The sequence below is a fragment of the Ruditapes philippinarum genome, unplaced genomic scaffold (genome assembly GCF_026571515.1).
Source record: "Ruditapes philippinarum isolate M1 unplaced genomic scaffold, ASM2657151v2 ctg3373_1_1_1_1, whole genome shotgun sequence".
Classification (NCBI taxonomy): Eukaryota; Metazoa; Mollusca; class Bivalvia; order Venerida; family Veneridae; genus Ruditapes; species Ruditapes philippinarum.
Window position 1 is genome coordinate 1 of NW_026857024.1, and position 15,569 is coordinate 15,569.

Below are 15,569 nucleotides of genomic sequence, written 5' to 3' on the forward strand. Positions count from 1 at the left end.
AATCTCTTGGAAAATTAAATGTAGTTGGTTGAATCCATTTCTGAAATTTCAGAATGTGAAGTGTTAAAGGTATACTGTATATTATTGTTAATGTCATTATTTATTTTTGATAACAGAAAATTCAAAGTCATCAGTATCAGAGTAAGGAAGGTTTTATTGGTGATATACAGCTAATCTTAGACAATAGTATCAGATATAACGGCAAGGACCATGCCTTTACAACTACAGCAAAGAAAATGTTAGATGTTTGTATGTCTGCCATTCAGGAGGTAAATTACATTATAAATTTACTTATATTTTGTTACATACTGTAACTTTCTATGCATATAATTTTTTATCAAATCATATCTGAAGTTAGTACGGTTAAGTTAGATTTAATTTAAAAATATTTTTAATCTTTAAAAGATTTTTAGTTTTTGTTATAATTAAAAGGGTTTAGCTTTTAAATCCCAAAAGTTGTTTTTGTGACAGTTTTGGGTGAGTGGTTAATGCAAAACGACTAATTATTAAGGATTGTTTGGTTTTGTGGGTTCAAAACCCCAACGGGGGCAAACTGGGTTTTTTCTTTTTGAAGAAACATTTCTCTCATTGGGTTAGTAATGATTGGGTTTCCAGGGGAAAGGGTTTTAGTGTTCCAAGAGCTTTTAGGGTTCCAAAACAAATTTAAACTAAAAAAATTGAGTAAACTTAAAATTGTAAAGGGGGTTTAAAAAAAGGAGAAAATAAAATTTTATTATATTTTAAACAACAAAATTTTTAAACGGGGTTTTTCACATTTATGAAAAAATTTATAAAGTAAACAGCAACAAGTCAATTCATAGTTTTATTTATGAACAATTTAAAATGTTGAATAAATACAGAGTTGTTAAAATGATAACAACATAAGTTGTTATATTTGAGCCGCATCATGACAAAACCAACATAATGGGTTTGCGACCAGCATGGATCCAGACCAGCCTGTGCATCCGCGCAGTCTGGTCAGGATCCATGCTGTTCACTTACAAACCCTATTACAAGTAGAGAAACTGATTGCGAACAGCATGGATCCTGATCAGACTGCGCGGATGTGCACATGCTGGTCGCCAACCCATCATGTTGGTTTTGTCAATGACGCGGCTCAATTTTTATGACACAGAATGAGGAGACAATCACACAGTTGGAGAAAGATATTCGAGCAGCTCAGGAGGCAGCACTGGAGGCCGCAGAGTCTGAGAGTGTTGTCACTGGTACATCTATTACACATGATGACTACACTCAAGGTCAGTTTACTTTGATGCTATCATGTCTGTTTTATCCATGTGGGAGATACAGTTTTGCATGATTTTCATTGTGAAAAAACCCACCCTAATGGCCTTTGCATATACTTTACAATAAGTTAGTTGCGCAAAAAGAAGCGTAATTGCCTTTACATATACTATACAATAAGTTAGTTGTGCAAAACAAAGCCTAATTGCCTTTGCATATACTTTAAAATAAGTTAGTGTTTAATGTAGTTTAATCTTTTATAAAGAATTTTTGAAAAATCATGAATTATGACAATTCTCCAAGGAACTATGATAAAACTTAGAACTTGTTTATACATGTATTTCTTATGCCTATGACTGTTGTTATATATTACATTTTGGCTAAACATTGTAATATTGTTACATAATTTAAGGTTTGGACAATGAGTCTCTAGATGGCTACAGTACTACTAAAGAAGGTGTAACAATAAAGGAATATACTGAGATGGATGATTCTAATGCTGGGGTTACACAAGATTCACAGGTATTGCACATCAACTATATCTGTCATTTCTGTTGCCTAGTTACTTCAGTATGGAGAGAGATACTAGAATAATGTATCTGAAAACTGTTGGAAACATAAACAAAGCACATGGCTTTTTTATGTGTGTTGAAAAAATATTTATCTTGACATCATTTGTGTCCCTGTTTCAAAAAGTTTATTTGAAATAATTTATTTACAGAATAGAAAATTAGTATTGGTACAGGATTTATTAACATAGTAGGTAGCTTTATACCAGTGTGTGACTGAAATAATGTTACATACTGCCCATTGACCATTTACCAAAGGCAATAAAGAAATGAGGCAAAGAAAGTTTGGGGGGGGGGGGGAATGCAAAAAGATGTTGAGTGTCATGTTTTGCATGATAGCATATTTCCTTCTGTTAGATTATGACTGATGTCTGATGTTTTATATTAATAAGATAAAGTAAGTTCTCATTTCCGGTGACTGTAGAGTGGAAGTTTTTGAAATATAAACAAATTCCTGAAATACTAGTATGAAAAAAGGATTTTTGTTATAACATATTACATCAATGCTGGAAGTGCAAAATATAGAGCTTGTCTTCAACAAATATACTGATTGAATTTAAATATTTGTAAATATTTAATTTCATTAAAGACTTCAGAGCTATATTGTACCTTTGAATTGCTATAAAGTTTTTTGTTAATTTCAGCCATACTTCCAGGGAGTCAGTATGTCTGACTCTGATTTTGTGGATATTGAAGGAGATGAGGATTCTTTTAGCAGGAAAAAGGTAAATTTACTAATTTAAATTATAAATAGTTCCCAGATTAAGTACATTATAAAGAATATGTTTGGTTCTAGTGAACAGTAAAGTTTTGTACAACAATGAGGGGTAGATATCCTGCTATTAAAACACAGTATAGCAAGAAAGACAAATAATTTCACATCCAGCGCTATATCCACAGGTGATATGGATCCAAGTTGTTCTTAAACCATTATTTTAATGTAATAAAACTCATATTTGCACTTCTGAAGAAGAAACATTTTTTTTTACTTATTGTGCCTTGTTTAACATTAAAATGAATTATGTCATGTCTCTTTACCTAAGTCTTTATATGTCATATCGTAAAAAAAATCATGCAACTTTGATTTAATACTTCATGAGTGAGAATGATCAATAATTTTTATCACAAATTGTGCATAACAATAAGTAATTAATGAATAATATTGTATAGTTAAAGAGGGAAGTGAAACAAGAGGATGGAGATGGTGACCTGGATGAAACACCAGACAGAATGGAGGCAGAAAATGATATCCTTGGTGAGAAGTTAGAAATTGATCTTTCATAAAAAAAAGAAGGAACATGCTTTTCATTTGACCTCAAAGTTGAAGATTTGGAAATGTTACATGTTGACAATGATTGTAATATTTTATCAAACATCAGGAGTTACTTATGTGTTTTGAGTGATTGTTATGTAGAGGGAAGTATTAATGTTTTGGCTGCCAAATATTAATAAACAGAGTGAGATTTCAGCTTTTAGTGATGATTTTATTGGATTACATTGAGATATCTTTGTGACAAAGAAATATAAGATTAACGTGTTTTAGGGAAAACATGTATTTAAACCATGATTTTATTGCAGGTAAATTAAGTGATAATTTTATTGAAGTTAAATTAAGTTATAATTTTAAAATTCAAGATGTTATAGCAGGTTGATTAAGTGGTTATTTAAGTGATAATTTTATATCACATAAATTAAATGATGATTTTATTGCAGGTAAATTGAGTGATGATTCGGATGATGAAAAGAATACCCAGGATGATGTAGAACAACAAGGGTACACATACATGGATGATGACCAAAGTTATATGGAAGCTGCTAACTCACAACAATATCAGGTAAACTGTTGTAGATAGCATGTCATTGTTGATATCGTGTTACTGTTGTCATTATCAGGTAGTTATTGTTGATAAAGCAGGTTTGATGTTGGTATTCTACTCACCCAGGCGTCGACATCACACTTTGGTTAAGGTTTGTGTGCAGGTTGATATATTTAAATGGTTAGGTTTTGTGCAGGTTGGTATCTTTGAAACTACTTTACACACTTATATGAGAGCATATAAGGAGGTCAAAGGCCCTTAACTCTAGCATGGATTTTGACAGAATTGTGGCTCTTTTTGAACTTAATTGTTTTTACATCATCCAGATTCTTGTTTTACTAGAAAGCTTTGAGAAGAATTAAGCAAGCTGTCCTACTAACCGCTCTTGTTCTAATTTAAAAACTGTGTCAGTGATTAAGTTAATTATTTCACTTGAAAATCAAGTCTTGCCTTCAAGCAATTTATTTGTATAGCTTTGAATGTTTAAGAAACATCTGTAACTCTCAAATATTTTATTTTGCAGGTACAACCACCACAGATTGATGATGAGAACAGCTTTGATCCGTCCGAGTTTTTCCGTCACAGTGCTCTTGCTAGTCAAGCAGCGGCAGTGGAAGAACAGAATCAATTTGATGACCAACAGGAAACCATGGATACTGATCTCAACAATGACCTTGAGATATCCGAGTCAGAGAGTGAGAATGAAGGTCAGGGAGACACACAGGGAGATGACTCTAACGAGGGTTTTGATATTGAAGAATTCCTGCAATAGAAATTACAGGTGTTTCATCTGGAAGTGTAAAAGAAGCTTGTATAGAGGATGTAGAACAAATGTAGAAAAGGAAATTGAATGAAATTCATGGCAACAGAATGTGGAACATGATAAAATTTGTCGGAAGAGTTGAGGTTATATTGCATGAGGATATGAGGGAATTAAATAAGTACAATGAATTCAGTAATATATTGTACAATGCTTCCTAATTTGTTGAAACAGCTGGTATTGTTGATGACTTAGATGATTAACTGTGCTCTGATAAAGTGCTTATTATTGATAGATTATTGATTGAATAATTTTGCTCTGGAAGCAAAAATGCGTTATTGTGGAAGTATTTGATTGAAGGTTTAAAATTTTTCTATAATATACTGCTGTTTGTAACAGTCTGGAAATGTGCAGAATTTGTGACCGTTCTTTTTAAGTGTGAACAGTTCTTTTACCTAAACAGAGATTGGAAGGTGGTGTTGAGGGACTTGGAATATTAGCCATGAAAGTGTAACTATTTGTACATTGGACTGATATAAAGATTTACAAATATACGGATTACACAAAGGTTCAGACAGTTTTTATCATAGCAGTGTGCGGAATAGTGTTTGTCATGCAGTTCTGATTGACATGGTCAGACAAAGGTAAAAACAGTGATTATTTAGAGTGAAAATAATCAAATATAAGTACAAGTATGTGTTCAAATTATTGAAACGGATCTCAAAGCCAAAAGTTTATGTCAATATAAGCTGGATTATTGTTTAAATTTGCAATACTCATTGCAAGTAGCTATATATATGTAAGAAGTAAAAGTGCCTTCAACTTACTTGGTACATTTTAAAACTTAACTGTTAGTGCTGAATAGAATATGGTTGATGATAATGTTGAAGTGTCATGTGTAAATAATGAGGTGTCATGTGTAGATAGATAATGAGGTGTCATGTGTAGATAATGATGTGTCATGTGGAACGAGTGCAAATTAATCTGTGTTTATGCTGAATTAAGTTGTTTTTTTTCCACATGGAATTTAGTGACGTAACATTGGAATTTATTTGTCACATTTGACTAAACTTATTTTGCATAACATTGTTAAGTGTAAATAAATCATGATGACAAGATTGTTTTTGAAATGAATGTACCATTGATTAATGACTTTAGTTCATTAATTGAACATGTTTAATTAATTGTGATATATTCACATAGATGAAAAATAAAGAAAAGTCATTAAAGACTGAAGGGTTGTTTTTACTTTGGAAATTGTAGTTTTGAAATGCTACATAAAATGATTCAAAGGTGCCTGCAAATATTAGGTTGTTGTTATTAGGATTTTATTAGTAAACATTTATTCTTTTCTGTTTGGAAGATATCTATGCCTCAGAAACCCATTTTCATTAATTCTTTAGAAATTAAATACATGTATTCATGAATTCACTTTATGTATACCAATTGCAAACGAAGCAACAAAAGCAATGCATTTCTGAGTCATAAGATTCCTTTAACATGAATAAATACACGTTAGAGATAGGCCAGAAAGTGATAACTGGCCCTGAAATTAATAATGCCTCGGGTCATTTTTTATTTTACGTGTCGATTCTGACCTTCCGGTCCTAAAAATAATTTTTGAGTTAAAACGTCAAATTTTCAAATATTCGACTAGGTTTTGCATCATTATTAGTTTTTCTATTGGGTTTCTCACTTTGGAATAAATGCACCCTGAAAAACATTACCAAGCTTTTCATTATTTCTGGTATTCTAATTGCCTCTGTAGAAGTCAGCTATGTACATGAATAGTTTTTTTTCTGTGCAACAAGAAAGAAGGCTGTTGGTGTAAACCCGGTTTGTGTCGAGCCGGATACTGAATGTAGGTCCCATGGCCATGATACCTTGTTATGCTGTACTCTCGAATGAATACGACTCTCCGAAAAGTGCCTAGTACTGTAGTACCTGAAAATTCTAAACGACCCCCACATCACTGTAAATATAATGGAACAGCCTTACACAACTACTCCCAGCATTAACTTAACTACAGTCAGTCAGTCAGTCAGTCAATTTGAGTTTATTTATACTCGGCGCCGGTTAAACCATCTGTCCGAGAATATAGCATCCATGCCGGTCCACTAGGGTAGTCACATCGGGGACGTCTTTTTCATGCTGAATCTTCCTGAAGCCTATTCTTCGTTCGTTGGTGGTAGAGGAGTACGACAATACTGGCCAGGCATCAAGTTCCATACTGGTCGATAACAAAAAACGGCTCTCGTTAGCGCCAACCCTCCAGAGTTAGTCACGACAGGTCAACCAATCACCTCTGGTACTTAAGATGACTTGACCTTGACCTGCCGTGTGCCTTCTCCGCGACGTGCACGCCTCTGGAGGGATTTGGAGAAGAACTTACCTACATGCATTTGTTTACATTTTATACACCTGCGAAAAAAATGGCGCATATTGTAAAGCACCTGGTCGCGAGTCCGTCTGTTAGCAATTTTGTGTCCGCTCTGTATCTTTTGAACCGATGGAAAGAAATTGAGACTACTTTGCAGAAATGTTAACGACAATGAGACGATGTGCAGAGCACATACAATGTATTTGACCTTCATCGGGTCAAGTTCAAAGTCACAGTTAGTTATTATGATTTCATGTCCACTTTGTATCTGAGCCAAGAGAAGGATATTAAAAATATTAGGCAAAAATGTTACTTATAACAAGATGATATGCAGAACATGGGTCTGGACTCCCTCAGGTCGAAATTGAACCCGCCCATGGAGGGGGTGTCCACTTGATTTCTATAGACTTATATTGAACTATACATTTTAGTCTTGTGTGAAATTACAATGCCCACAGCTATGATAAATTGGCATGTAGCATTGCTTAGTTGACCTCTACAAATGTTAAATAAATTGTGACCCTGAGGTACAAATTGGCCCCGTCCTAGGGTCACATGTAAATTTTGAAAATTTTTACTCCTTGACTAAAGAATTTCGGATCTATGATATTTGGCATGTAGCATTGCTTAGTTGACCTCTATAAATGTTACATAAATTTTGACCCTGGGGTTAAAATTTGTCCCGTCCTGGTGTCATTTCATGTAGACTTTGAAATTTTGCTCCTAAACTTCACTGAACAAAAGTTCTAACCGATCACCCTGAGTTTTCGCTTATATATGAAAAAGAATTATACCAATAAATCCGACTTTTATTTTATTTCGAAGAGAATGAACACATTGAGAATAATAAAATTATGAAATTTTTCTATTTAAATAATACTTTATCGATATTTTAAAAAAATATTTTTATGAACAACCACTCACCTGTCTGATAGAGACTCCAGCATTCAACATTCCAACTGCTACGGCACGATCTTACATCAACATTCGTGCCATGTTTTATGTTTTTTCACTTATAAAGTTAACAAGGATTTATGCAATGTAAAATTTAATACACACCACGCTCTGCACGAACATTTCGTGCCCAAATGTGTAAACCGCCCCTGCCTCCCGCGTGAGTGCATTGAACCGTATTAAATTATTTTTCATTCCACAAATCGGTAGAAAATGACACAAAAATCACATCTGCAAAATTTAATAAGGATCTATTGACCCGTTATAAAATAATCAAAAGTGATCGGTTAGAACTTTTGTTAAGTGTATAAAAGCTCAAAGCTTAGATATTTGGCATGTGCATCAATTTGAAGTCTTCTACAAAATGTATGATAACCATGACCATGAGGTTAAAAATTGCCCTCCCCTGGGATTTTTATGCCATATGTAATCTTACCACTTGAGAACCTTTTGTTTTGTAGTTCTTTATAAGAAATCACATCTGGAAAACTACAATGCACAGAGCTTATACATTTGTCATGTAGCATTGCCCAGTAGACGTCTACAAGTTTTAATAATCATGCACCTAGGGTAAAAATACTCCCACCATGGGGTCATTTAGTACTAAAAAAGGATAATTGTGATAAACCATTTTTCGATTATTTTTGATTATTTTTTTATTCGGGCTTTTATTTCCCGCCTTAGCTAGGCTCATGGCTTAGGTTAGTCATACTTTATCCAGAGTTTGACGGATAGGACAGAGAAGTTGCGACTGCGGTACCGGCTCACTTATCAACGAGTACTTGCATGTGCTTGATGTCATATTAGTACAGATAAGCAGTTTATATTGAAGTAAGACGGATTGAAAACGACTTTCATTAAACAAAAGCCGTGATTTAACTAAGAATACTTAGGCAATTCATGCACAATGTGCCAGTTTCATTTTCTACTTCTATTCTAGAAACGAAATGAAACGAAAGGTAGAAAACGTTCATTTTTTTGTTGGTTTACAGAAGGCGTAATGGCAGCAGTACGAATCGTAGGCGGGAAAACAGAACACCGCAATAATTTGAGCATATGTCTAACCGCAACTATCATATACTTGAGAATCTATTGTTTTTGAAGTTATTTATTTACATACATACATAATGGCTCGCCTTTTTGGCAGCATGTTTCTTGTCTGTGGTCGGGTCTGCAGCCGACAATTACTCCGTTAGTCCTGTCAAAAAAAACACACAAAAACAACTTCAGATAACAAAATAATTGAATATTATCAGCAGCGCCCCTGTTTTGTTTTCTTAATAAGATTGTCGTCTGCTCAAAGAAAAGGGGTAGGACAATGCGTTGTTTTATATACAATAATATCATTTTTCTTAAAACATCTGATAAATTAAATGGCGCTCCCCCGCCTTTATATACAAACAACTGTTGCAGAAAGAATCTACAAAAATCATCTAGCATACAGACAGAGTTTCAATTACATTCGATCTAAGATAAATCTTGTCTCACGCGAAGTTTTCAATGGCTGAGCGTGTACCATTTTATTTTATTCAAACTATCAAAACAATATACCTATTTTATGTAAGATTATCGTTAACAATTTAAAAAAAATGTTATTTTATTCCGAAATAAAAAAACACCCTGAATATACACTAAAACTTTAAAAACTCCCCATTATCAATTGTTAAGTTACAATCTACGCAGACGTTTTAAGATTTTGGAGGGAAAAGGAAAAAAAAGAAAGGCAATTAATCTTATCGCGTTTTTAAAATCGTACAGGTTTTTATCTCATAAAAACAGTGATATACAGAAAAGTAACAGTATAGCTTTCTTACAAACTCAGATTTCAGAATTAAAGGTGATTTTTTTCTCTGTCTTATCAACATGACACTGTGATGTTTTAGCGGGGAAGGAACCACAACACTGACAGAAAATGGTAGGTGATATTTTTAACAGCTTTCAACAGTATTCATTTGTCATATTTATGATATGTGTGATATATAATTTTTTACAATTTTTATCTGTTTGATATCTTCAGATTTATTTTTATAAACAAAGAGTAACTGTGCTTTCCTGATGTCTTTCACGAAAAAATGGCATTGTTTTTGTATGAGCAAATGTACTGTTTGAATGTTAATAAAGTATAGACAAGTGCTGTCTTTTTATATAATGGAATAAGGCGAAAGCTCAAATATCTTAATTGACTTTTTTAAACATGCAAACATTTATTTGAAATACAATCATTTTTTATTTTGTATGGCAGAAAAATAAAATATTTTTTATTGTGAATTCGTGACAAAATAGAAAGTACTTAATATGCGCACGAATATTTCCACTGCTTTAATACATTTTTTGTATTGCTTTATTTAAGTCAGTATTATATTTCGAATAAATTTTCATGCGTATGGTAAAAAACCTATATATTTCAAAATCGACGTGTACCTGAGCGGTCGAAGTCATAATCTTTCACTATTATGATACAGTTCGTCAAATTTATACACCACGTGTTCCTCTTATATTGCTGAATAAGCTGACAATGATACAAAGTGCCGTCTACTATGCTAAATAACTAGACCGGTGGACTGCGAATCGGGCGGCTCGGGTCGGATTCCCGAGCGGTACAGGTCACTTCCATTGCGATTGACCATAAAATCCTCGGTACGGTCATTTGCACTGTATATCTGCTCTGGCATGTACAGAAGTTATCAGTTCCTTGCGAAACTGAAGGCAACTAGTACTTGTTAACTGGTTGACTGCCTGTCCAGGTATGATGCAGTGGCTCTAATGCACGTGTATTCTCTTTCACTCGCTCTCTAATAATTTGTAAAAGCCTTCTTCATAAATGATTCAATGTTTGAAGATTTTACCATACCATACTTTTTGACTAACCAGAATGCCAGTTTGGTCTCAACAGGTCAACCGTACCGTTGTGTAATGGACTTGCAAAGTGTTTTAAAAAAGATAATATCTTCTCATCTTTATCTAGCATCTTGCGATGTATATCAGAATAATAATCTATAAAATACAAAGGCTCAGATCTCAAAGATAAATCTGGGCTACCTTTCAAAATTTTGACATGACAAATCAATGGGTTCATCTCTTCTTGTAAACGCCAGCCAACATTCTTCCGTTGTATTTGAAGTGGGAATAAATAATATTCCATTGGATATTTGACAGAAATTTGTTTACAACTGTCTGTAGTTCATTGGATTTACATGTAATTGTTAACAGAGACATTAAATGATCGGAACTCTCTAGACTGTAGAAGAAACACCTGTTTAAATTTACTGCATTTTTGCAGTCGTGTCTTTTTTGGATTGTTTTATAATGATAAAACCTTTTCTCGTTGTAAATTGCGTCTCAGAAAATAATTAATCTCTTCAGTTATTTTCAATTACTTAATTCTCAGGTTAAGTGTATGTGTCGCTTCTTTTAACCCAGACCAGCTTTACCCTTCATTCGGTCTGACCGTACTCTGTAATGCGCCTGATGAAATGTGTTTGTATAGTTGAGAGCGCAGAGTGCCCGGATATTCTTTGTTTGATTCTTAGTCTAATTACTACTTTAATTTTGATCTTGAAAAATCCGTTACGTAAGAGCTATAGCAGGTCCAAAACCTCATACACTCAAGAAACGAGCCGCACCATGACAAAACCAACATAATGGGTTTGCGACCAGCATGGATCCAGACCAGCCTGCGCATCCGCGCAGTCTGATCAGGATCCATGCTGTTCGCTTACCAACTCTATTACAAGTAGAGAAACTGATAGCGAACAGCATGGATCCTGATCAGACTGCGCGGATGCGCAGGCTGGTCTGGATCCATGCTGGTCGCAAACCCATTATGTTGGTTTTGTCGTGACGCGGCTCAAACTAGTAATGTTAAATCAACTGAAAGGAAAAGTCGGACAACATAATGTGAAAATCTTTTAGTTTCTTTTCTAAAAATTGTTTTACACTACTTAAGAAATTAATAAATGTCTTTCAACTTAAATCTTCAGACATAAACGAATAAAAATCTAGACATGTGACGTAATTCCCGGAACAATCCTAATATTATTACTGTCTGATTTGTTTTAACCAAGAAAGCAAAACGGATTTTTTCTAACATGATGTATCCCATGTTCAAACTATAACCAAAAAGCTCGTACGTCATCTCAAACCATTACAGTACATTGTATATTTGTCATGGTATGTTAATTAGGATTGTGTGTTTGTTTCTTAGTTATATTACTGCACACTTTTTATGTTTTAATGCTATGTTCGACTTCGAACTATGGGGCGTACAAGATACCTTGGTTTTACCATTGAAGTCCATGAACAGGCTTGTGAATTTTGCTCTATTGGACGACCACTTAAAAGGTTTCCATTGATACACAAAATATGTTCGTGCCCAGATTCAACTATCTAAATTTTATTCACCTTTTCGTGTTGCATCAAACTGTTCTGAAAACAAATGCCGATATTATCAAAACTTAATCATACATTTCTTATACAACATATTTTAAAAAGAGAAAAAATATACAGAATTCTTCAACTTCCAAAATGAAGAGGGTTTGACGTCCTTTAATCATCAGCCAATCTGTAGATGTAATTTCAACAATAACTTTTACAAAAGTGGCTTTTATAAATGATTTTGTGTTATCTCAAATTATGATAAAAGTTTTTATAATCTTAGAGTTTTACTATAATTTTTTCGTGATAAAAGTCATTTTATATTGAAGCAGTTACGATTTAAATAATGAACTTCACACTGAAAATGATACAATCAAATGATTTCAAATCTGGATATCATATTAATTTTTCCTACTTGTGGGGTGAAGATGAGCGTGTATACATATGTTATCACTGCAATTGGGAAAGCTTTATATTGTTTGATCCTCACGAGTCAGCCGGGAAATGAAGTTTCATGATTGGACGTATCAGAATAATGTAAATTTAATAAGATTGTGAAATAAATTTCAGAATGATATTATCAAAATACAATTTCACAATATATCATAGATGAATAGAAATTTCGTCTGAAAGTCACTCCGTTATAAGTAATGCGTACAAGTTCACGGGAAACAAAAAATATTTATGCACGTCATAAACAAAACAAATAAATCGAGAAAATTTACGAATTTGTATTGACGACATGATTTGATGATGTCGTAAAAAGAACGCATGATGATACATGGGAAAATTAAAGGACTTAAAACCACTAAAACGTATAAAAACAGAAAATTTGTTTGGTCTTATCAAATGATATTTCACCCGTGACCACTAGCTACATATTGCGTCTGGTGTTTGCTCTGTGAAATTTATTCCAATCTTGCATGCAAAACAAACAAATATTCTTTATATCATAACGGTTGTCAATCGCATTCACAGTACAGATCTTCATATTCATTTGCATGACAATACTGAAACCAATTAACCGTTTAAAAAACAGTTATAACATTGCAAATATGGTAACATTGCTGGAAATGCTGGAAATGAGATACCACTAAGAATAAAATACCCCTTTTATATCAAAATTGACCATGCTTAATGTAAAGTTCGAAAAGAAATAATAGTAAATATTGCGGAAAAAAGTTAGATAGAGTATTATATGCTTTTTGATTAAGTTACATTGGACTCTAAAAATAAAAATGAGGCTAGATGAGGTTTGAAATTGATTTGATATGAACCTTTTGGACTCTTGGAATGAAAACAAGGCTATATTTGGTGTAGTATGGATTTGATATGGACTTTTTGGACTCTGGAAATTTAAACGAGGCCTAATTAGACCAATAATTATTTTTATTAGAACAGCACGTTGCGCATTTTTTTTTTTAAAATTTTTTTAGTGCCGTTAAAGTGAATTAGTATTTTGTGTAGAAGTCAACAAAATACTACCTTGTTTACATTTTGCTACATTTATTACAAATTATTTCACATTTATCTCTACTTTCTTTAAGAAACACGCATCAAACATTCTCTAAAACCATTATTTGAGCCGCGTCATGACAAAACCAACATAATGGGTTTGCGACCAGCATGGATCCAGATCAGCCTGCGCATCCGCGCAGTCTGATCAGGATCCATGTTGTTCGCTGTAAGCTTCTCTACTTGTAAAAGAATTGGTAAGCGAATAGCATGGATCCTGATCAGACTGCGCGGATGCGCAGGCTTGTCTGGATCCATGCTGGTCGCAAACCCATTATGTTGGTTTTGTCATGACGCGACTCATTTAAACATTATAAATTTCATGTTTGCCCTTGCTAAAGAAGCAAAATTTCTTTTTTTGTTTCCGAGGCATAATATGACATTTAAATATGTTTTACTCATAGGTCGCCCTCCACCGTAATCAGACGTAATCAGACGAGATATCTGGGTTTGTAATTTACATTTTACAACAGCCACAATAATTTTAGAGTTAGTTCAATCACTAAATACGGCATGTACATAAAGAAATAAAGGACTCTGTTTCCCGTTTAAATGATAAGGTCATTTCTGTGCTAAAAAGCAATTCCTAATAAAAGCTTGATACTAAAAGTTTAATGGGTCCGGTGTCTTACTGGCTATGAAATAGCATGGCTGTGAAATTTGTTGTGATGCTTTTTGTTAATAACTTTGTAAATATTTCGATTTTAATATTTTTAAATATGTTTATGTTTGGGGAAATCTTGTATACATTACTCATATGATACGTCAAATCATGAAACTTCATTTCCCGGAAACCAGATAGAACCTGTCTCGTGAGCATCAAACAATATATACATTTCACAATTGTTGTGATAACATTAATTTTGTATACACGCTTATCTTTACCGAACAAGTATGAAAAATTAATATGATATCCAGTGTTGAAATGATTTGGGTTGTATCATTTTCAGTGTGAAGTTTATGAATCAAATCTTAATTGCTTCAATAGATTTTACTTGTGAAAATAATAAGTTTAATCACGACGATCTTAAATGAAGGAAAATTATAATAAAAATTTAAACATTAAAAGAACTATTTTCCTAATTTTAGATTTAGTACTAGGATAACACATAATCATTTATAAAAGCTACTTTAAAAAAAGTTAAATCTATACCTGCTTTTGATAAAAGGACATCATACATTCCCCATTTTGAATTTGAACCCTTTACGTTTTCACTATGTTGTATGAGAATAGTGTGATTAAATGATAATAAACCTTGCATTACCAGGAAAGTTTCATATATCCCGAAAAGACAAATAAAATTGAATTGTTTGATTCTCAGAATGTTTACATATTTGCACGAATGTAATTATTTAAGTTGGTTGTCCATTTCGGCATAATTCACTGTTCATTGGAAAAAAATAAAAATTAATCATTTTCATTTTTTTTTAAATGTTTTTTTGTTGTTTTGACCTTGAACCTCTGTATTTTTATCTTTTTTTTCAATTACATGCATGATCCTTCACCGATTAAAGATATTCCTAACCACAAGCAAAAGAAAGGAATTACCACCAGGAGTTAACAACCTTTTAACAAAAACTATTTGCAATTAGAAGCATACTCGTTTAAACAATCAGTTTAGAATAATTCCTTAAAATTAACAATCTAAATTTAACGACTTAACAAAAATGTTATTGTTTTTTCTTAAATATCAGATAAATTCTCCAATTGTCTCCATGTTGAGCTTATCAGCGGGAAACAGCAGAAAAACTGGAGATATTGTAAAACTTTAAAGCTTGTTCTTATACATCTAAAGTGGGCTACATCGTCGCAATTTAATGTCTCCACATTTATAACAACAAAGCATTTAGATTAAAAAAAGAAAGAAAAAAATTCGGTCGAGTTGTTCTTTTGTTTTGTGTTTCTTTAGTTTACTTTTCTTCAAGCTTCTATCACTCTAAAAACTTTGAAGATA

At 33.0% G+C, this 15,569-nt stretch overlaps 2 protein-coding genes across 2 annotated transcripts in view; both read left to right on the plus strand.

Moving 5' to 3' along the window:
* Positions 1–116: 116 nt before the first annotated feature.
* On the plus strand, positions 117–5,623 carry LOC132748496 (transcription initiation factor TFIID subunit 1-like; the record flags this gene model as incomplete). Its single annotated transcript, XM_060738137.1, has 7 exons — positions 117–269; positions 1,136–1,259; positions 1,658–1,767; positions 2,459–2,539; positions 2,985–3,069; positions 3,528–3,649; positions 4,155–5,623. Coding segments are annotated over 7 exons (924 nt in total), but the record flags the coding sequence as incomplete, so codon positions are not given.
* A 3,782-nt stretch (positions 5,624–9,405) lies between these two features.
* Positions 9,406–15,569, plus strand: part of LOC132748494 (delta-like protein D) — a 74,912-nt gene continuing 68,748 nt past the window's right edge. The window contains exon 1 of the mRNA XM_060738133.1: positions 9,406–9,640. The gene's annotated coding sequence lies outside the window, so the exon portion shown is untranslated. The remainder of the gene's footprint in view (positions 9,641–15,569) is intronic.